Source organism: Acanthaster planci, linkage group LG01 (genome assembly GCF_054643075.1).
Source record: "Acanthaster planci isolate LZ-2023a linkage group LG01, COTS_SCS, whole genome shotgun sequence".
Lineage (NCBI taxonomy): Eukaryota > Metazoa > Echinodermata > Asteroidea > Valvatida > Acanthasteridae > Acanthaster > Acanthaster planci.
Window position 1 is genome coordinate 33,652,802 of NC_141777.1, and position 22,427 is coordinate 33,675,228.

At 44.3% G+C, this 22,427-nt stretch overlaps 2 protein-coding genes across 2 annotated transcripts; one reads left to right on the top strand and one right to left on the bottom strand.

Moving 5' to 3' along the window:
- Nucleotides 1-377: 377 nt before the first annotated feature.
- On the bottom strand, nt 378-22,339 carry LOC110987144 (uncharacterized). Its single transcript, XM_022249615.2, has 8 exons — nt 22,072-22,339; nt 17,635-19,051; nt 17,096-17,233; nt 16,681-16,893; nt 7,176-8,372; nt 6,935-7,084; nt 6,580-6,777; nt 378-5,722 (listed from the first exon to the last, which is right to left on the bottom strand). The coding sequence occupies exons 2-8, from the start codon at nt 19,036-19,038 to the stop codon at nt 5,174-5,176; spliced, it is 3,849 nt and encodes a 1,282-aa protein (XP_022105307.2). The 5' UTR covers nt 19,039-19,051; nt 22,072-22,339; the 3' UTR covers nt 378-5,173.
- LOC110973069 (uncharacterized) lies at nt 10,475-16,185 on the top strand. Its single transcript, XM_087141388.1, has 2 exons — nt 10,475-15,760; nt 16,036-16,185. The coding sequence occupies exon 1, from the start codon at nt 10,475-10,477 to the stop codon at nt 15,461-15,463; it is 4,989 nt and encodes a 1,662-aa protein (XP_086997514.1). The 3' UTR covers nt 15,464-15,760; nt 16,036-16,185.
- Nucleotides 22,340-22,427: the final 88 nt, after the last annotated feature.

Below are 22,427 nucleotides of genomic sequence, written 5' to 3' on the forward strand. Positions count from 1 at the left end.
CATTTAGCTCACTGATTTCAGCTTTAAAAGGAATACCACTGCTAAAAAATAAGGGGCATCACCCAGATTACTTCATCTTATCAAGGGGCATCACCCAGATTACTTCATCTTATCAAAGTTGTTGCGAAATATGAATTCAGTACTATGAAACATAAATATTTGGAAAAAGAAAGAATTCAATTCCTACGTTGCTTGGGGTGGGCTCAAGGTGAGCATTCCATTAATATACCCGGCCCCCTGCAGGTACATCAACGTTAGGTGATTTCAAGTCTCTTTGTACCAGCGGGAGAGTTGGTACCACAAACTGTCATGATGTTTGTTTGACTGTAGTTCGACTAAATACGTAAATGAGTTCCACTTCCCTATTCGACAAGTCATTCAATAGTCTTTGGATGAAAATTTTCATATTTATTCGTTATTTTTCACCCATTAATCTCTTTAGTTTACAGACTTTGTTATTAAGAAGCCGATTCGCAAAGGTAAGTGATTTATGCAATGAAATTTTTTCCGGGTAACTCATGCATTTCTCTTTCTTCAGTTCACATTCACACAACATAAGATACATTAGATTTTTCTGAACATTATTAAAACTAGATATGGAAAAGTAATCACCAAAATTAGTGTCACGGTAACCTCACTCCTGAAAAAGCCTAGAGCATAAGTCCCACTTTGAACTAAATCTTCGATTGTCACTGTTTACAGTAGATAAATGCTTTCACAGAGATAGTACAGCTTAACCTTCCAGTAAAAACTAAGATAGAGGGGAGTCTATTGTTCATCTTCGCTTTATAGATATGGAATCTAGCACATAGAAGTATTAAATTAAGACATTCTAAAGTAACATTAATATTACCAAATAGCATAGCCTGATTGTCCAAGTACAAACTTATACATGTTTTCTCCTTAATCCACGAAACTAGAGAGGACCAGAAGTTTCCTGAATAAGTACAGCTACAGAAAAGATGAACTAGGCATTCTTCCTCAGTTTTACAAAAAGGACAAGTGTTGGAATCAGCCTTGTTACTTTTGAAAAGAAATGAATTTTTACCCAGTATTCTATGGATTAGACGAAACTGAAACCATCTTAATTTTGTGTCAGTTGTGCATGAGAAAGGAACCTTGAAAATTAAGGACCATTTACTTAAATCGTCGTCAATATGTAGCTTGTTATTCCACTGTTCTACGTATTTCCTTACTACTTTCTTTGAAGTAATAAAAGTCTGGGAAAATCTCTTAGAACCTCTCTTCTCCCGTAAAAGAACTTCAAAATTAAAAGGAATGAAGGGGCGGTTCACATTCATGTTCTCTGTTTCAAATATATGTTGGAAGGTACACTTAACAGCTTTAACAACAGCACCGTATTCAATAAAGTTTGTACGAACGTTAAATTTGTCTTTCAAAGAATTAAGTGGTAGAAACCTTCCATTGTCTTCTAGAAGATCACTAACATAAAGAATACCGGCCGACGCCCTGTGTTTGTAATAAATACATTTGTTACCAACTTTAACAAGATTGTTGAACCAAAGACTACTTTTTAAGACGTCTTTGTGGGACACAGGTTTATGACAAGAGGTAAATTTTTACCAGGAGTTCAATACATCGGCCCAAAATTGATTATGTACATATAAACGGTTATCGGCAGTGAACCAAAGAAAAGAACCCCCTTCGAGAACCGTCGAACCATAGGTACCAAGTATAATATGGGCCAAAAGTGACCAGGCAGAACCTTCTGAAACTAAAAGACTACGGAGCCAAGTAATTTTGAGCATCGATATAAGCTCTAGTATCTATCGTCTTCAAGCCACCCATGCACTCTGTAGTCTTGAACCATCTGGTTTCTAGTAACACAACCTTTTCCCTTACAAATAAAATAGAAAAACATGTTGTTCAGATCATCCACAATATACTTTGGAGGGTCAGGGATGGTCAATACACTGTACGTAAGTTTCGACATCAGACGAGATTTAACTACAGGCACTCGGCCAGCAACCCTCAAATTCCGTTTCCACCACTGAGCAATGTTTTTCCTCAGCGATAACAACACTCTGTTATAATTAGGCGAGGCTATTGAACACAGATCTGTTGAAAAATAAATGCCGGGTACTTTAAAAGTATCCTGCGCATTGATCCATTTAACCATGAGTTCCCTAGGTCTACATACTTTTACACTGGAATTTTTCATTGATCCAAACCAAACAGCATTAGTTTTATCTACATTGACTCTCAATCCAGAAATATTTGCAAAATGGTCAAGAACATTGAAAGCACCGTACATAGATCTTTCAGTTCCATCGAGAAACAGAATTGTATCCTTAGCATACTGACATACCAAGAATTCAGAACCATCCGCCTCAATACCTTTCACATTTTGATCATTACATAACATCAGAGAGAGTACTTCGGCGCATAAAAGAAATAAATATAGGCTCCAACCACAGCCTTGTCTACAACCTCTCCTTATATCAAAAGATTCTGAGACTAAACCATTAACTAAACAGAGGAGGTCGATGGTCATAAAACACGTGAATCCATTTTTTAATGGAGGTACCGAAATTAAAGTTGTCGAGAACATTAAAGTAAAAAGTCGTGAGAAGCTGAATCAAAATCTTTTTCAAAGTCTACCGGAAGAAGTAACCCTGGAATATTTGTACTTTGGCGACACAAAACAAGTCGTACATGGTCTAGATATTTTCCCCAATGTAACGGCCGGCCATGAAACCTTTCTGACGATCGTGGATAATTTGTGGAAGACAAGTTTTAATCCTCTGAGCAATATAACCATAAGCGCACCCTCCATTTTAGATTTGCGGAGCCCAACACACTGCATTTGCTTGTCGGGAGAGAGCCTCCGTAGCACCCACATCACCCTCTACAACTTAGACAGAAAAAAACAGAAATTTCTTTCTCTAAGCAACGCTCGGTATTAACAGCCTTCTTTTCCTTCCATGCCGAAAAGGAGAACAGTTACACGGTACTCTGTTCCTAAGTTCATAAACTACTCTATTTCCTGCTGATCGTTACATTCAGTGAATTAAAAAGCCTTCATTTCAAGACAAAATATCCGAAGATTCTTGTTCCTAGCCAGTATTAATGTTATTTGCCCTCTTCAAAACTGAATAGTCGTCCGGTGTGGATGAAATGACAATGATTTTGGAAATGCCAGTCACACACTATTCATTATTTTGTTTTTGTTTTGGTTTTTTTTTTTCATTTTTCCACCCCACTTTGCATTCTTGCTAGTCACCGAAGCCAGTGCCAGGTTGCTTTCATCGTCCCAATCTTTTTCTTGAAAGTTATCCAGGCCAACAAGGCCATCACAAGACCAACACAAGATACACAGAGAGAATTAAAGTCACAACTATTCAAATGAACTGTAACAAAAGCATTCCTTTGTTTACCATTCACTTGGTTACCTTTGTCTGGTCTCATGACGGTTCTTGCGAATGGTTTTTTGTCTCGTCTTGTGCCTGGTCTTTTTGTTCCTGGTGTTGTATTGGTTTTATACATGGTCCTGTGGTTAATATGTCTGGTCTTGTGCCTGGTGTTATGATGGTCTCGACTATAGCATTTATCTAGTCCGTTTCATTCTGCCACTTTCTACTGCCCCTGGCTGTGTTTCACTATGAGCGCTGAACCCAGTAAATACAAGTGGCAATTTAAATACATACATGTACTTACGTATAAAAAAATAACCACACCGTACAATAATGCATTTAGATTGGCGTTTGGCCAACCGTGGCCAAAATGTCAATCACCTACACCTTTGAGATTGTGTTTCGTTGCCCTATTGCTTCTTAGGAGCGAAGCAATGGTAAAGTCGCCACCATTATTACGTTACAATTTGCAGTATAATTAAGTGTCCGAAGTTATTACTTGGCTGATGCGGCTTGAAATCACACACAACTCTATTGGATGTGACTGCAGCAACTATACCGTAGAGTCGTGTGTTTTCTCAAGCCGCAGCCAAGAAATTCAGTTTGCATTTATCTGGCTCAAACTTGCGATTTGAGCCAGAAATGTCAGAGAATGTTCTGGTCAGAAACAAGTTAAAAATAATGTGGGATGAGTTGTCTTCAAAATTAAACAACTGCCTATCAAAATAACACTACCAAGATTTACACGTGCAGTGCGTGGACCAAGACCAGCATCAAGGAGGCCATCCAAATCCGCCTAAATGGACACAACATCAACAGGGACAGCGGCATCGACATCCCCGGGTTCTGGCTCCCCACCATCCGCCAACACAACCACCGGAGCGCAACGGAGCAACACCGAGGGCACGCCCCCTCAACGCCATGGAGTGGAGCGTGCGACGCCCGCTGAGGTCACCCGTACTACGTCCGCAATACACGGCGGGGGACACGCGGAGGACGCGGTCCAGCATCCAGATTTCAGTTGCCGGGTGATGGCTAGCAGCACCAGCAGCCGAAACGTCGCTACCAGCAACACGACACCGCGAGTCATCGATTATCTTTTTCCTGTATTTAAGATTTACACTACCTAAATTTTACTTCAATTTGAGAACTTATACCTCTTATAGTGACCTCTCTTTACTTCAACCCTGGCTGTTTCTAAGACATGGCGGTCTCACAAACCAAACAAAAATCGCTCTTCTTAAGGGCTATGTACAGAAATGCGAAAGCAGTGAAGAAATAAAATGAAACAAGCATACATTTTATTATGTTTAACGATCAAGTAGAAGATATCTAACGTGTGTTGACCTAAAACACAATGAATCTGGAATGGAATACAAGTAGAGTAGGCCTATCACACATAACTGCATTTCATGTTTTACATAAACCACAAATCAGACAAGAGTTATTTGTAGCCTAAACTGCCTTTGTTAACTCCTCCCGATGTGTTCACTGAGACATTCGCTTTACAAATTCCACTCCGTGTGTTTCCGCTTAATATTTTAACCCTGTTAAAAAGTTATTGAATGTGTCTTGCGCATTATCGAGCTCCAACAGTATCAACCTGTTTTACAAAAATAAAACGATCAAAATATAAGTGCCAGTCGAGCGAGATCATAAAATAATCATAAAAAATGTAAATTCATCAACCAATGTCATGACAATTTCTGCTTACAAACAGACAGCAGAACTACAACTTGTCAAAAATTGGAAGAAAAATTTTCACTGGACCCGACATAATCAAAACTTCTCTTCGAAAGTTACACCCCTTGGCCTTCGTCTTCAACGCCACTTAGAAAGCCACTTTCACTAGAGTGTGTTTTGTGCACTTTGGCATGTTCCCTAATTAATGAAACACGGCTTTCTTGAACTGTTGTGCTTTCAGTGAGTTCACCATCCTCCAGCTGGACATCAATGGCAGCGATAGCAAAGCCTACATCTGGCCTTTTGGAGCTGAATCCAATTAGAGCTTGCTTCAAATCTAGCAAGGTATGCACTCTGTACTTGCCTCTGTCCTTAGATTCAGCAAAATACAAGTCCAGGACGAGTTCTGTGGGACTTCGTCGTTCGCGCCCGGCCCGTGCTTCAATCCTGTGGACGTATGCTGTTCCGCGATCTTCTCGCCTATCATACAGGAATTCAGGGAGATGGTGCCAGTCGACATGCCTCGGTGTATCCAGTAGTTCACAGAGTCTGGTGAAAGTGTCTTCATCAATCGGTCGAATACTGCTGTGGACTGGGGCAACGTTTTCTTCTTGAAGCATGCGCCAAAAGAGGTGATCAAGGTCTTTGGATGATAAACAGGGGTTCTGCAACAAAACAACAGAGTGCGATCCAATGAATTAGGCCTAGAGTGATTCTCTAAAAAGCTCTCACGTTAAAATTAACCTTAAATGAGACGGACTTTTTAGGTTCGCCGAACAGCTGGAGGCAGGTCCCAAGAACTAGGCTGTCCAATGCCTTATTGTTCTTAGATCCTGTTTGTGTGTAAAGGCATTCATTTGTGTAAAGATGAAGTTTAACGTCACATTGATTTGAAGTTTATGCATGGCCATGTGTGTCAGCCCACGTGCGTTGAGCATATTAGACTAATCATGCGCTTTGCTAAAATGACCACAAGACATTGACTAAAAGAACTCATGAAGGTTTGGTGCTTGAGAAACAGCATTGCCATAATGCGAGAAAATGTAAGGGGGCAAACTCTTTCAATTTGTAAAATTGAGTCTTTGGTGAGAAAATTAAAGAATTTGAAGAATTAAAGCAAATGAAGAATTTTCCGGAATTCCCAGCAACCACAATGTCTTCAATAAACACTCAAAAAGGGAGAACAATCTTAAGAAGCCATAAAGACGCCGTGTCGTCTACAAGTTAGGATGATGATAAAAATCCAGTTGAAATCAAATTGAGTGTGCTTTTATATATGCTGTATATTAAATATAGGTTACAACATTTCAGCAGTCTTTCCAACAGCTATGCCGATAATCTAAGCGACATCTACACTCTTGTATTGATTCCTGACCTCGTCTTCAATTTTCTGTTTAAACAAAATTCTGATAGAAATACCATGGCCGGTCGCTTGATAAGAAATATTGGGGAGAGTTTTTTCCTCATTCCCGAGCTTTATTTCCTTGCACGGGAAAGATGACACTGTTTGACACGCACTTACAGGATGATTGTCGACGGTTGGACACCTTTGAACAGCGAATTCCACTGTCTGTTGCTCTCGATCAACTTGGAAAACGGTCATTCGAGCCTCAAAGGGGGCTGTCTCCGATGACTGGCGACTGGCATAAAACAACCTGGACGGGAAGCACCTGACGTTGTCTGGACTGTATTCCCGCCATAATTGACAGAATTCGATCTCCTGCGTACAGTCGCAACAAGAAATGAAATATAAAAGTCAAGGAAACTTGATTTAGCTGAACAGTTCTGACTGTTTATTATTTGGTCAAGTTTGCATTTGCAATTCTTGGTCCTAGCCTTCTGCAGAACCGGTGGCGACAATACGAACAGGTGCCTACCTGTTTGCAGCACTCGGGATAAGTGATTTTCCAGGACTCTGTCGTCGAACTTAATTTCGCTACAACACCCTTTCCTGAACGTTGTACTCGGAGTTCCTTGACAGGGTCTGCAATGAGAAACCCACACTCCCTCTCTTCATCCTTGACTTCCTGTGAGAGCAACGTTTAATTTAAGCTGTTATCAGAATAGTTAATCAGCTAAATTGAAAATCCACTATAATTAGTTAATGAATAGACTTACTTGAAGGTTAGTTTTGGTGTTGTTGAGGAGTCGGACACGAATCCGCACTTCTTTATCGTTCGTTTGGTTGAGGAATACGCAGACTAGCATATACCTTCCGGAGGTGAACCCAGACGCTCCATATCGACAGAAATGGTCCATGGTCAGTGTTACAGACTTGTTTTTTACAACCACGACCCCATCTTCACCATCTTTGATGGTCCTTGTTTGTTTTCCCTTGGTAGCCTTAACGAAAGTTAGGTCGCAGTCTAACGTGTAGCAAGCACAATGTGGAACAGTAAGGATGACATCTTTACGGAAGTGGAGAGTCGACGGACCACAGTGCACGCTCGGGGTGAGAAAATCACAGCCACTGCTAATGCACCCTTCCACAAAAATATACACTCTCTGAGGAGACTCGTCAGCGGCTATGGCGCCAGGAGGGACATAAAAGTGGACATTTGAAGCGTCAACGGACAAGTATCCTCCCCTGGTATCCAGAACAGCGGCTGCAAAGTTGCCGATTTGAACCCCACGCCCGACAATATCGATGCCCATGCTCTTCGCTTTAGACCACATTCTATCGAATGATGCTAAGCATTCGCCCCTGTCCAGTGTTAAATCTTGGTTAGAAATCAACGAAGGGTCATTGGCAGACGGTGGATGTGGGGGTGATGACGCAGGTCTTTGACTTTCTCTTCTGTCTGAGGATGATGATATCTGTGGACTTGCATGACCAGTAAAGGGCTCTTTTCTGGAGCCAACAGTACAGGGAATTTTGCTCGCATTGCTTCGCTTGCTTATTTGCAGGTGAAGCTCTAGTATTGCCCTGTCGATTGAATCGACAAGCAATTTGAAGTCTGGTTCTGTGGAGTTCATTTTGTGAAGACCTTGCTTCAGTTCTTTAAGGATACTCAGCTTTGTTTTGCCGTTCCCCTTTGACGCAGCGAAGAAAGTATCCAAAACAAGACTGGTAGGGCTACGGCTTCCGACTCCCGCTCTTTTCTCGATACATGTGATTACGCCGTAGTCCCAACCATTCTGCCCAAGCAGAGTCTTTGAAAACATATGCCTCAAGTCACTGAACTGTGGTCTGTCCAACGTGTTGCACAACCGTCTGTAGGTATCGTCATCTAGCGTCCTGGCGTCGGTGTGCACCGTAGACTTCATCTGCTCCAACATCACATGGCCCGCATGCTGTTCCTGTTTTTCGAGACTCTGCATCAGAAGGAAGATAAGTAGAACGTGTTGCAAATTGTTTGGTTGGAAAGCGCCCTCTCGTGCCAGATTGCGTGCAGCCCGCGCGCCACATTTTCCTTACATGTCGGGAGGTGGATTGGATGGTGAGTTCTGTGCCTTTTTTTGTTTGTAATGGGGATATTTTTCATTGTTACAAGAACCTTAAACTTATGTACTTATTTAAGCCTTATTAAAGACGCAAAATATGATCATTTATTTGTCATTCGACACTCTCTAAAATGGGGTACGATCAGCGTAGTGTCGGAAATACACGGAGTTTCATATCTTCTTACCCCGTAACGTTACATGTACATGTATACCTTATCGGCGAGCCAAGATAATTTATCTCCTGCTCCTTTTTCTTTTATCCTTGATTTAGACTTCTTCTTGTGGTTATTTATTGAAGATAAAGGGATGGATCTACAAGCCAAATGTAACCTCCTTTAGTTTATTCATCACCTGAACCGACATGTGATATGTACCGTAGCCTCCACCATGACCACGAATAAAGTTTACATGAACACTGCAACCCACGAATATTGCCTCAATATTCTTCATGGTGACCCTGACGTGATTTGCCTGCCATGTAAACTTTTCCCTCGTGGTTTTCCGTGGATTGTGTGAATGATGGCTGAACACAAGACATCCAGACGAGCTCTGAGATCCAAACGGACTGCACCACTTACACCTGTGGAGGCTGCGTTGCCAAGATCAGAGGCTTCACCTGAGTCCTCTGAGCCTTCCGTGCACATGCTGGGCCAGCCTGGCCAGAGTGAGGAATCTACCCAAGCTAATCTTTATGCCGGCGACCAAGCTGGTGGCCATGCTGGCAACCAAGTCATTGGCCAAGCCAGTACCCATGCCGGTGCCCATTCCAGTACCCACACCGGGAGCCAGGCTGGAACCAGGGACAAGACCAACCTCAACCGCCAGTCCAGCAAGCACACCAGAAGTCAAGCTACCAGCCGTACTCACAGCCACACCGGTAGTGGCTCAAGTTCTCATAAAGGCTCTGTTAACAGCTCCGCCCTCTCCAAGATAAGGGTTGCTGAACGGGAAAAGGAGCTTGCTTTGGCACGCCAGCACCTGCAGTGGGAGCAGAGCGTCTGCAGGAAGACAGAAGAACTGGAAGAACAGTTACTTTCTGCACAGCGCGCAAGAGGAGAATTGGCCCTGAGGGAAAGGGAGCTTGAGATTCGACGAAGGAGAGAGTTGGAGGAGGAGGAACTCCAATTGGCGAGGGAACGACTCCAGGCTGAGCAAGAGGAGCAGCGTATCTTGAAAGTCAAGGAAAGACTGGCAAGACAATTCGAACTTGAGAAACGCTGCAAGGATGCCGAACTGAATCTAGCCCAAGCTAGAAAAGTGTCTGATATTATTCAAACTAGTAGTAATGATCAGTTAACCAGTTCTGATTTTCCACCGCTTAACCCAGCTGCGGCCCCTTATACACCGGCTACATCCGGTGTTAACCAGTTTGTTGCTGTTACAGCCACTTCTTGCCTTCCAATTGGCACTTCACTCGACATTGTGCATTCTGATTTGCTCGAATCTCCTGCCTTGCCCGCACCCGTTGCTGCAAATAGTAACGCCGCTTCGCCCATGCCTGTTGCCGCCAATAGTAACGCTGCCTTGCCATTGTCCGTTGCTGCGAATAGTAACGCCGCTTCGCCCATGCCCGTTGCTGTCACAAATAATGCTGCCTTGCCCTACCAGTTTTTTGCAGTAATAGTGCTGCTCTGCCTGTGTGTGTGGATGCCAGGTCTGATCCAAAAATATCAGTGCCTTTGCATAGCCAGCAAGTTGCCGTAAGTCAGGTACAGCAAACCTGCTACAGTATTCCGCCATTTACTTCTGGGACTACAGTGTGTAGCACCCATTCCTTTCCCATTCCTAATACCACTGTCTGCTCTTCGCTTCCTAATGATACAGGTAGCCACTCCTCAGCACAGGTGCCTCTGACCACGCCCGTACCGAGTGAACCTTCACCCCAAGGGCGCCCTCTGCCTTCTACCGGAGTAGGCACTTCCCTTGGTCAACCAGTAGCACTGAAGGCTGATCCAGGTATAAACCAGAATCAAATGTTGAGCTCAATGTTGGCAGCATCTGCTGGTGGTATTAGCATGGAAATTCCAGTCTTCAATGGTGGGAACCCCTCAGAGTTCCGTTGCTTTGAGGCCATGGTTGAGGGCTGTATCCGACCACTTGTTCATCTAAGTGAATTACAAAAGTATTTCATTGTGAGGTCCAAGTTGCGAGGACAACCCAAAAAGGATGTCCTTGGTTTTGAGCACCATGCTAGTCCTTTTACCCTCGCAATGTCAACCTTGCGTAAGTTGTATGGAGATATTGGAATTCTCATCCGAAGTAAGATCGAACAGATCACTTCTTGGCCTAAATTGGCTGCCCATGATTCCAAAGGACTGGTGGAACTTGCATCCACTGTCTCGGCGTTGGTTGTTCAACTGGAGAGTGCTCCTGAAGGGGAGGCTGAGTTGAAAGCCAACTCCACTGCCTGCGTCCTCTACAGTAGGCTTCCTCACATTCACCAGACAGCCTTTTTGAAGGCCATGACCAATAAAGGTGTGCGTAATTTCTCTCTTGCCGACATTAATGCTTGGTTACAGGAAACCTCTGCCGTCGCCCGCAAGAAGATCCAGTTGAATGAGAGCCTGAAATCTGACCCCTCACCTGGTCATCACGAAAGACGACAAAGGGGTGCTGCTGCCTACCACACCAAAGCTGGGAACCAAGCCGCAAGGGTACACAACAAACCTGTTAAAGTGTCTCATACAAGCGATTTGACGGAATCCAGACCAACCAAGGAAAAGAAACCATTTCCTAAGCATTGTCCCTATTGTGAAGGGGAGCATTGGCTTTCCCGCTGTGATAAATTTGATAAGCTCTCTTCCAGCCAGCGGATTGAGTGGATAAAGGCAAACCGTAGATGTTGGAGGTGCGCCCGCCAACACCGAGAGGGTCAAGAATGCGACCTACGCAAGCCATGTCGGGAGTGCAGCGAGATCCACTTGACGGTTCTCCATGATCTGCTCAAACAGCCGGGATATGGTTCGTACTACTCAAGCTTTGACCCCAACCTCTCGGTTTTCTATGGCGATGGCAGTCCTTGGCACCCAAAGGAAGTGAGCTTGAAAATTTTGCCTATCATTTTGTACGGCAATTGCACATCGCTCACAACTTATTGCCTGTTGGATGATGGATCAAATTTCTCCATGATGCCCATGGAGGCTGCCGAAGCCTTGCAACTGAGAGGGACTGCAACAGAAATTCCGATTGCGACCGCTCGAGATGCTTGTACTCCTTGTAGGGGACAGATGTTAGATTTTGACATTGCTCCTCTGGATGATCCAGACATGCGGATTCATGTTAGCAATGTCTTCTCCTCTCCAATGCTTAGATTATCTGAGCATTCCGTCCCTGCCCAAGATCTTCAAAGAAGATGGCCTCATTTGCAGAATCTCCCTTTGCATGACTGCCAGAAGGTGACGCCACTTCTTCTGCTTGGAAGTGACCGCCCAGACTTGGTGATCCCAAGGGAGAGTCGTTTTGGCCCAGAAAATGCCCCAGTAGCGGTCAAAACGAGATTCGGATGGGCCTTGCAAGGGCCGACCATGCGGCGGGGAGGACGCGGAAAGCTGCACTACCAGTCTAGTGAACAAGATGCTGTCCTCCATGAGAACGTTTGTCGGTTATGGAACATGGATGTCCAAATGTATACTCAGAGAAAGCAAGTTACCCGATCAAAGCAGGACCAACGAGCAGTGGACCTGCTTGAAGCAAAATCAACCTTTGTCGAGATAGGTAATGTACGCCGAGTGGCGACACCACTTTTGTGGAGGCTAGGTAAGCCCACGTTCTCCTGTCCAGCCAGTGCAGTGCTTCCCTCATTGAAGAGAAATGAACAGCGCTTGTTGAGAGACCCTGATTTGGCAAAGATTCATTGCGGTAAGATCCAGGAACTCAAGGAAGGAGGCCTTGTCCGCACTGTTGTCAACCAAGGGGGTGACCAGGAACCTGAATCGCAGTGGTATATTCCGCATCATGTTGTGCGCCAGAATGACAAGTCCCGACTTGTCTTCAATTGTGCCTTTCGCTACCAGGGTGAATCGTTGAACGAGGACCCTCTCCCGGGTCCGACTCTTGGGTCAACATTAGTTGGTGTTCTCCTCAGATTCAGAAAACACCCGGTTGCCATATGTGGGGATATCAAGGCGATGTTTCATTGTGTCTCAACTTTGGAAGCAGACAAATCTATGCTACGCTTTCTCTGGAAGGAACCCAACTCTGACAGGGAACCAGAGGAACTTGAATGGAATGTACTTCCATTTGGGACAACGTGCAGTCCATGTTGTGCGTCCTTTGCCCTCCAGAAGCATGTAAGGGACAATGTGGGAGATCCAGATGTCCTCCGTAGTGTCCTAGAGGCTTTTTATGTAGACAATTGCCTTGATGGTAAGCCCACGGTTGATGAGGCCAAGCAGCTTGTGGAGAAGTTGCGTGAGTCCCTCGGTGCGGGAGGATTCCCAATTGTGAAGTGGGCAAGTAACAAGCCTGCCGTGGTTGCTGACTTACAATCTGAAGCTCGGTCAGACAATACCGAACGATGGCTCAACTTCAGTGGTGATACTCCTGAAGAAGTTGCCTTGGGTCCTCGCTGGAATTTTGAGAGGGATGTCCTGACATACCATCTCCAGCTCTCGGACTGGTCAATCCTTACCCGAAGAGCAGTGCTAAGTGACGTAATGCGTTGCTCCGGAAAGGATCCACTTGGTTACCTGATGCCCTTCATGGTGAGAGGCAAGATATTGGTTCAAGAATTGTGGAAGCGACCATGGGGCTGGGATGATGAAATTCCTGATGAAGGTGAGGAAGGCATTCGGGCCAAGCATTTGAGGTGGAGGCAAGAGCTTGCCCAACTGAAAGATGTCAGCTTGCCTCGATGCTATACTCCTCTACACTTCAATCCAGCCACCAGCAGCTACCAGCTGCATGTATTCACCGATGCATCAGAAAAGGCCTATGGGGCGGTAGGGTACCTGCGAGTGATGAACGAAGTCGGTGAAGTCTCAGCTGAATTCGTGATGGCTAGATCTCGTTTGGCACCAAAGCGAGTCCAGACCATGCCTAGATTGGAACTCATGGCTGCAGTAAGTGGAGCGGAGTTGGTTGAACTCCTGGAAGATGAACTGTCCATTAGGGCCCGAACTACCTGCTGGAGCGACAGTACGACTGTTCTCGCCTGGATAAACTCGGAGTCGTGTCGCTATAACAGATTTGTTGGTGCCCGAGTTGCAGAAGTTCAACGGCTGACGAATCATGTCACCTGGTGTTATGTAGAGTCACAAAACAATCCCGCAGACGACCTTACTCGAGGTCTACCTTTGCAACAAATACGTGACGGCAGTCGATGGCACCGTCCCTTCTTTCTGCTTCAGTCTGAAACGGACTGGCCACAGGAACCACCGAAACTCACCAAAGAGGAAGCCCGTTTGGAAGTGAAACCAGACTTCTTCACTGGGATGATGGTGACGCCTCAGGAAAAACGTCCAGAGATCGATGTTTCATGCTTTGACACTTGGGACGGGTTGGTTGAAGGGTACAGTAAAGCCCTGTACCAATCCCAAGGGGAGGAGGGACCTCCGTTCCTGAGTGCTGATGATCGATCCAAAATTGAGAGGTTGTTGTTCCAACGGGTACAGACAGATTGCTTTCAGAAAGACCTAGTAACTTTGTCTGCTGGAAAGCCTGTCTCTAACAAGAGTCGACTGAGCTGTCTTTGCCCTGAATATGACGCTGAAAGTCAGCTGATCCGGGTTGGTGGACGTCTCCGTCGGGCAACAGAGCTGGACTCTAATGCCAAGCATCCGATAGTGTTAGACCCCAAGCATCCAGTTACCTGTCTGCTTATTCAAGAGGCTGATTGCCGCTTGGGACATGGTGGTGCAGACATGGTTCTTGCCGATCTGCGACGTCGCTTCTGGATAATACGAGGAAGACAGTCCATCAGGAGCCTGCAAAGTCGATGTGAGGGCTGCATTAGGCGACGTGGCAAACCCTCCATTCCAAAGATGGCAGATCTACCCCCATCCCGACTCCGCATTGGCAAACCTGCCTTCTACTCTACTGGGGTAGATTGCTTTGGCCCGTTCACAGTCTCCCTTGGCAGGAGAAGTGAGCAAAGATGGGGAATCATCTGGAAATGTATGACTACCCGAGCGGTCTACCTTGATCTGCTCGACTCCCTTGACGCCGATGCCTTTCTCATGGCATTTAACCGTTTTCGGTCTCGAAGAGGTACCCCGCATGAGGTCCTCTGTGACAATGGAACCAATTTCAAGGGGGGATTGACAGAGTTGACCAAGGCCTTCAGTGAAATGACGCCTAGCTTGCAGGAGCAGCTTGCTAAGTATAAGGTCCGATTCAAATTCAATCCGCCGTCTGCTCCACACTTTGGCGGAACATGGGAAAGGGAGGTGCGTTCTGTAAAGAATGCCTTGTATGCCATCCTTGGCAATCGGACTGTGTCTGCCGCTGTCTTATACACCAGTCTGGTCGAGGTAGAGGCTCTCCTCAACTCAAAACCCTTGGGATATGTGTCCTCTGATGTAGCAGACCCTGATCCAATCACACCTTTCACATTGCTCTTGGGGCGGCCAGACCACGCTCCGCCACAGGTAGTTTACCCAGATCAGTACATCCATGGCCGTCGTCGTTGGCGTCAATGTCAGGCATTGATGCAACAGTTCTGGAAGGAGTTTGTCGACTCCTATCTTCCTTCGATGCAAGCTCGCCAGAAATGGCGAAAGGAAGAAGACGATCTTGCAGTTGGAAATGTGGTCTTGATGATAGATCCACACCAGGTCCGTGCTTCCTGGCCTTTGGCACGCATCATCGAAGTACTACCTGGAGATGATGGGCGTGTACGTGCTGTAAGAGTTGAATCAGGTGGACGAGTTTACACCCGCCCAGTTGCCAAGTTGATCCGGCTGCCTGATGAGACCGAAGACAGAGCTGAAGTGGCTGACCCTGTCTCTCCAAATCCAGACTAGAACCAGTTGTTACTTTCATCTTCACCCACCCCATTAACATGGGGCGGCCATCTTGTAATCTTGTTCAGTCTATACATGTTACCTATTGACCTTGCCAGACATCTTGCTGTTCAAAGTTTTGTTGTTCCAAATTGCCAGTGTTCCTCAATAACCATTTGCCAGTATTAAATAAACTGTTGCTCACAGTTTAGGGGCGGCTATGTTGCAAATTGTTTGGTTGGAAAGCGCCCTCTCGTGCCAGATTGCGTGCAGCCCGCGCGCCACATTTTCCTTACATGTCGGGAGGTGGATTGGATGGTGAGTTCTGTGCCTTTTTTTGTTTGTAATGGGGATATTTTTCATTGTTACAAGAACCTTAAACTTATGTACTTATTTAAGCCTTATTAAAGACGCAAAATATGATCATTTATTTGTCATTCGACACTCTCTAAAATGGGGTACGATCAGCGTAGTGTCGGAAATACACGGAGTTTCATATCTTCTTACCCCGTAACGTTACATGTACATGTATACTTTATCGGCGAGCCAAGATAATTTATCTCCTGCTCCTTTTTCTTTTATCCTTGATTTAGACTTCTTCTTGTGGTTATTTATTGAAGATAAAGGGATGGATCTACAAGCCAAATGTAACCTCCTTTAGTTTATTCATCACCTGAACCGACATGTGATATGTACCGTAGCCTCCACCATGACCACGAATAAAGTTTACATGAACACTGCAACCCACGAATATTGCCTCAATATTCTTCAGAACGATTGATTAAAGTCACTCATCATGTCATGCTAGATACATTGGGGTTATACGAGGAACGATCGTAACTAACCGTCAAAGAGCCATTTTTAAGACAGCTGGGGGTAGAATCTGCCCTGAAATATCTCAGCTGTTACTCTGTTTGCGTGCACGTAACTTGACAACATTCATTGTAGGCACAGCTGATGAGGTTGAAATTCAATTTGCCACATGTTTTTGCTGTGGTTCATAAGAAAAAAATACTTTAGCTTTCGGGAAAATGGACATCTCGCTAGAACAGTGTGCCCAATCGTTGATGTCAAAATTAGAAATTACTGTAAAAAAACCCTGAAGGTTGGGTACAATAAAATGCATTGCGACGATTTTCGAGAAAACTGAAAACGATTCCATCCCAGCTATTTCATAGGGCAATGAAGATGTAAGGAATCTTTGGTTCCTCTAATTTTCATGTGGAGTGATTCCCTACGTGTGTTGAGGAGCCTGTCTTCACTCTAGTCGGGAGCCTCTCGAGAACAAATTCCACACCACTAGTTTCGTTGCCTTTTTGACACACTTTCATGTTGGCTGTAAACGGTAGTCCAGTCTTGCAGCATCTGGCAGAGAACAGTTTCGATTGGAACACTGGCACGATGTCTTGACTGCTCTCTCGCCAAAGGGACGAATGTTGAAAGGTCTGGCACTGTAAGAATGCACATACATGTAGTAGGAATATTCAACTCAGACTAGCTCAGAGAAGTTTTGTTGATAGATGCGATGAAAATTTGGCCGCAAAATAACTTCGAGTCATATTTAGGCTTGGTTTTATTTGGGCCCCTTCCAGAATAGACAAAATGTTGATAGATTGTCAAACAAAATTGACCTTTTAGCTTTGATATTTTTACCTCTTGGCTGGTACATTCCCAAGAATTCGGGTCAGTGTTCAAAGTAACCAGCACGTCGCTTCCCGTGCGTCGTACCTCCATTCGCTTCGTCGTGTTTGCCAAAGTGAAACCATTCTTCATTTCTCTATAAGCAACTTCCTGCAAGAACAGGTGCTTATGTGTTAAAATCTGTTGATTAATGAGTTAATCAACAAAGGCTTGTTCACGTCAAAAGTCCACTTCAAGTAGTGAAAGTGAGTCTGGCCAACATGCCTAATAAATAAATAATTGGCCCCCAATAACCTTCAAAGAACCTCTTGCCTCTAAAACTGGACCTTCTTCCTAACTCTGTAGTGTAATAACCGTAAAGTTATTGCCGAAAATAGCCTAAGTGACTGAAAGCGCCATTTAAACAAAATAACAACCTTGAAAGAAAATGCTTTTATTACAGAAATAAAGACTTACATCTTGTAGAGATCAAACTCTCAAACTATTCAATAACACCTCACAGAAATGTCTAAATTTTGCTTGCCATGTTGACCTTAACCGTTACTACTAACCTGTAAATTCGCTTTTGTGTCATCAAAAAGTCGAACCCGAATTTGCACCTCATCTTTGTTGTCCTTGATAAAGATACAGGCCAGCATAAACTTGGCTTCAATGGGCCCAAATACGGCAAATCCACAAAAATGATTCGTCATGATAGTGAAAGATTTGCTCTGCAGACACACAGCTCCTTCGTTTCCACCTCGGATTGTAGAAAGTCCGCTTGTGGACACTCTTACACAGGTGAACTCGTTGTAGGGGTCAACTTTCGCACAATGTGGCAACGTCAGAATGACGTCCTTCACGAAGTCAACCTCCGATGGGCCACAGAGAACGTAAGGTGTGAGATAGTTGCAACCGCTGGTCAAGCTTCCTTGAACATATATGTAGACTCTCTGTGGTCGTCCATTAGCGGGTATGGCACCGGGTGGAATGAAGAGATGAACATCCAGTGCATCAACAGACAGAAATCCACCACGACTATCCAGCATAGCGGCAGCAAAGTTGGCGATCTGAACAACGCGACCGACTACGTCGTAGTCCATCTCTTTAGCCTTTTGACATGCTCTATCGAACAGTTTAATGAAAGTGCTCTCATCCAACGAAATTCCAATGCTTTCAAATACTGACCATTTGAGATTTTGAGGTGATTGTGTAGATGGAACCGCATGGTCAGGAATGCCCTCCGTGCAGAGACTGTCGGCAGTTGCTTCACCAAGAGATGCATGTCGAGCAATTAACCTGCCTTCTGAAGACGAGGAATGTGACCCATCCGGTACAAATCCGTGATTCTCACTGGGCTTGCTGCCCGGCATCTCTCTCCTCCGTTGAATACAGATGCAGAGACTTCGAAAGAAGCGCATCGTGGTCGAGCGTATCCTTCTGGCCCCCGTTTCCCGTTTGTGAACGGTTCCAGTTGCGTTCTGAGATTGTATCTCATTTGGGAGATGATCATCTTCCCTCAGGTGTCCCTCTTTGTTTTGAACACTGGACATTGCCTGACCAGTATCAGTGCGTTCAATAACAAGATCAGGTGTAGTGTGCCTTCTAAGTGTTGCCCGTGAGGATTTGTTTAAGTTAACGAAAGTGTCATAACTTAAGGACCTGCACAGTGCTCCTACTCCGTTGCTAATACCACTATCAGCACTGTTTCTCACGACCAATTGTTGTCCTGCACCATCAGGCCCCATTTCTAGACTCGCTGTAATCTTGCTGTTTCGCCCTCTTGTGATATCTTTGGGATTTCCGGAAGCCGTCGACGTGTTCAAAGTCTGGCCTCTAAGATGCTTCCAGGCTGTCCTGTCTGCGTTGCTGGCATCCCTCGGAACCTCTAAACTACTCTCACGGTACATAACTTCGCCCGGCAGTAATACAAAATCCTCATTGGTTGGTGGACGGTTACTGATCTCCTCATTCATCTTCGCTGTTGGTCTAATTCAATTTGTTTAAGGAAGGAAAAAGAGAAAAAAAATGAACATCATCAATCATCCTCAACAGTGGCGTAACTAGGCCTGAATGTCCGGGGAGGCACCCAGGGGTGCACACACTTTTTCAAGGGGGCACCACAAGAAAATAAGTTGCAGCTGCAATACTATTTATTACTCAACAGAGATCATTGGTAGATTTCAAATGGGAGGGGGAGCTCATGGGGGCACAGGCATCCGCTGGGTGGGGCACGTGCCATCCATGATCCCCCCGGTCGTTACGCCACCTGGTAGCAGAGTCACTCACGTTTAGCTTCATCAAAATAGAAACCTGAGCCTCTGGGCCATTGTAAAATTCACTTCAAGTGACCTGACACAGATATCAAACTACTGAACATTTTTATGCAGGCACAACAGTAACTTTCACAGTATCCATGTGATGAAATGTTCTAAGACACACTTTTTCAATTTTTATACCGTTTTCAATGTGTGAAAACAATGTGACATCCTTTCAAAGATGTTAAATGTATTTTTTAAAAATGCCCTTTTAATCATTTGAAATTATCCAAGCTTGTCTAGACAACCGATGGCACTGTTGGCGTAACGTCAATGGAAAAGACTTCAGTTTTCGTTGCGTTTACTATTCATATTGTAAACCCAAACTTTGCTCATAAAAGATTTTCTTAGAAGGGTTGTTCGTCGGCTAATTGCCGTGTCCTTTCACAAGAATAAATCACCAAAGAAAAGGAATTTCAGGATAGCAGAATATGTCCAGCAGGTTTTGGGCAAAATCGGTGCAGCATTGAAGTTGCTCTCTGGGTTGCCATCAAAGATTTGCCTATGAACCAGAGTTGTTACAAGTCATTCATTTCTGTAATTTTGCTTTTATTTGGGGGGATTCAGGGCTTATTAACTACATGCAGACCATTCGGGTCTTCTGATGAGGGACTCGATTCGAGTCGAGTCATTTGCTCAAAGTGACTTGAGTCGAGTCGAGTCGAGTGCTTAAAAATGTGACGAGAGTCAGACTCCAGTTGAGTCGCTGACTTGAGTTATTACAACTCTGACACTGAAAAAGCAAATTTGAACTAGCATAAAAACTAAAAAGGAGCAAAACCTTAATTAGCGAAACGAAAAATTAAGGTATTAATTGGGAACCCAAATGTTGATTTCAAATGTTGTACACAATTTGTTGCATTGCAAAGACCCTTCAAATCCCCCAAATACGTTACACACATCTATTTCAATACAGATTTATTTCCTTTAAAGTCCATGCGGTTTCAAAGAATTTATTTCCCTCAAGACGGTTGCGGGTTTTGGGGTCCGAAAGAAACACTCCTTTCCCACAGCCCTGTGTGGTCCCTTGCTAATTACACAGGCCTTACTGCCAATAACGCTTGCCGGGAAACGCCCCTTTACAGACGAATATCAGTCATATTTTTCTCCGGCTACCATAAAAGGATATTGCTACACTTGATCTTGCTTTATAAAATAAATTCGAGAAATTTGTGGTTTGGGGACTCATCACCCGTCATGCCAGCTACGGGCGATTCACCAGAGTGCGCCTCCAAGAGTCTGTAACACGTTGGCCAATCACAATGCGCGAAGTCTGTTGACCCAATGCGTGTTTGGAAAGGGTCAACAAATTTCGCGCATTGTGATTGGCCACTGCTTTGCACACTCTTGGAGGTGCACTATTACGTGCTTATAATTTAGCATGCAGTATTGAGTTGAGCTTATATAACAGTTGCGCGCTCAATGAAGTTTTTCGTTCTGTGGCACGAGTGATGCTGAAAGGCAGGCGTCGATGGTTTTGAAATGGTGTTTCGCAGGTCTCAACAACCGGAGACAAAAATGGTGTATGACTTGGAACTCCTCATGGAATGAAGCCTTCGCGGATCGCTGCGACTGGAAGATGTTGAATAATAACAGTGGTCATGTATATGTGACTGATTTGCGGATCGCAACGACCGGAAAGTCAGAAGTTACTGTTGATGTTATATATGTTATTAATTTCGCGGCGCGGCGATCGGAAACCATGCTTTGTGTTGAGAAAAGCTAAATCCTTTTGCGGATCGCAGCGATCAGAAATAAGGTAAAGGTATTGTTTTGCGAATCGTCACAACCGGAAAACAAGTGTTAAAACGAAAGTTAGACAATTAAGTGCTCTAACAGTAATAACTATATATATCTCGCTTTACTTCGGTGCCTTATTACATGTATGTAGGCAATTTCGCAATTGTGGGAAAACCCATCCTCTCTTCATGTTCAGCTCGTGGTAATGAACTTTCAACATAAAAGACTTGTCGCTCTCTTGTGGTAAATGCTATCAACTTTCACAAAGAAAAAAATGGATAATTATTAAATTCAACCTTTTAAGGGAACTTCCCAACTGTGTTGTTCGTTCAACCTCACGTTCACTTGATCATTTTGATGGGTGACCATTTCCAAACCCGTCTTCTTTTATGATTCGAAGAGTAAACGGGATTTCGCCAGTAGCACGCCCAAATGGACTGCCTTTATTTTAGCCTTAATTTTCGTCTTCATCTGAGTTTATTCAGCTCTGGGAGTGTAGCACTAATTTTATTTTGGCCTGAAATCATTCTCTGAAAAAGGTCACTTGTGTGCATGACTTATCACAATCGCAGAAGACACAATGCAACGAACTTTTCCCAGAAAGATTCACCGTCTATTCATAGAGATACACCACGGACTGAAAGTTGCAACGACAGCACAGTGATTTGCTCTCATTTAGTAATTTGTAAAATCAGTTATTGAGAGTAAACTTTACTTCTTTATTTCAACAAGTATTCTTTTGGATCTAATACATGTAGTTCAATTTATCCAGCAGTAAACATTTCCGTTTCCCATTGTGTTTCCTCGGTAAGACTCTTAATAAAAATAGTACACGAATTAAAAAGGTGAAAGGACAGCGACCCATCAAACCAGGTCATTCAGAAATCCATGAAGCATTCAGCTCCCTTCGCCCCTTCAATAACTGCTTAACATTGGTAAAAAGTGACTTACCACGTTTTCTTTTGTAACATCAGGAGACTTATCTTGGCCCTTGAATTAGTCGCTTCAATGGATTATCTTCAAAAGTTGACCACTGAACTCCTGTCGCTCCACCATGGTAAGATCCAAATTATGGAGCGAACAGCTGCAGCTTACTCGTGAAGTGACTCGATAACGTACTAAGCAAACACCAACAACCAATTTTGCAAGTCCAGGGTAAATTGATTGAAGTGGTATGTCTAGAGACATATTGCGGGCCAATGTGGAGCGGGACGATTTTAGCTCTGAACCAATGCATGTGACTCGTGGGGGTGCTTTTCCGCCTAGGTGCAGCAATGCAGAAGGTGACGCAAAGCGTATAAATAGAT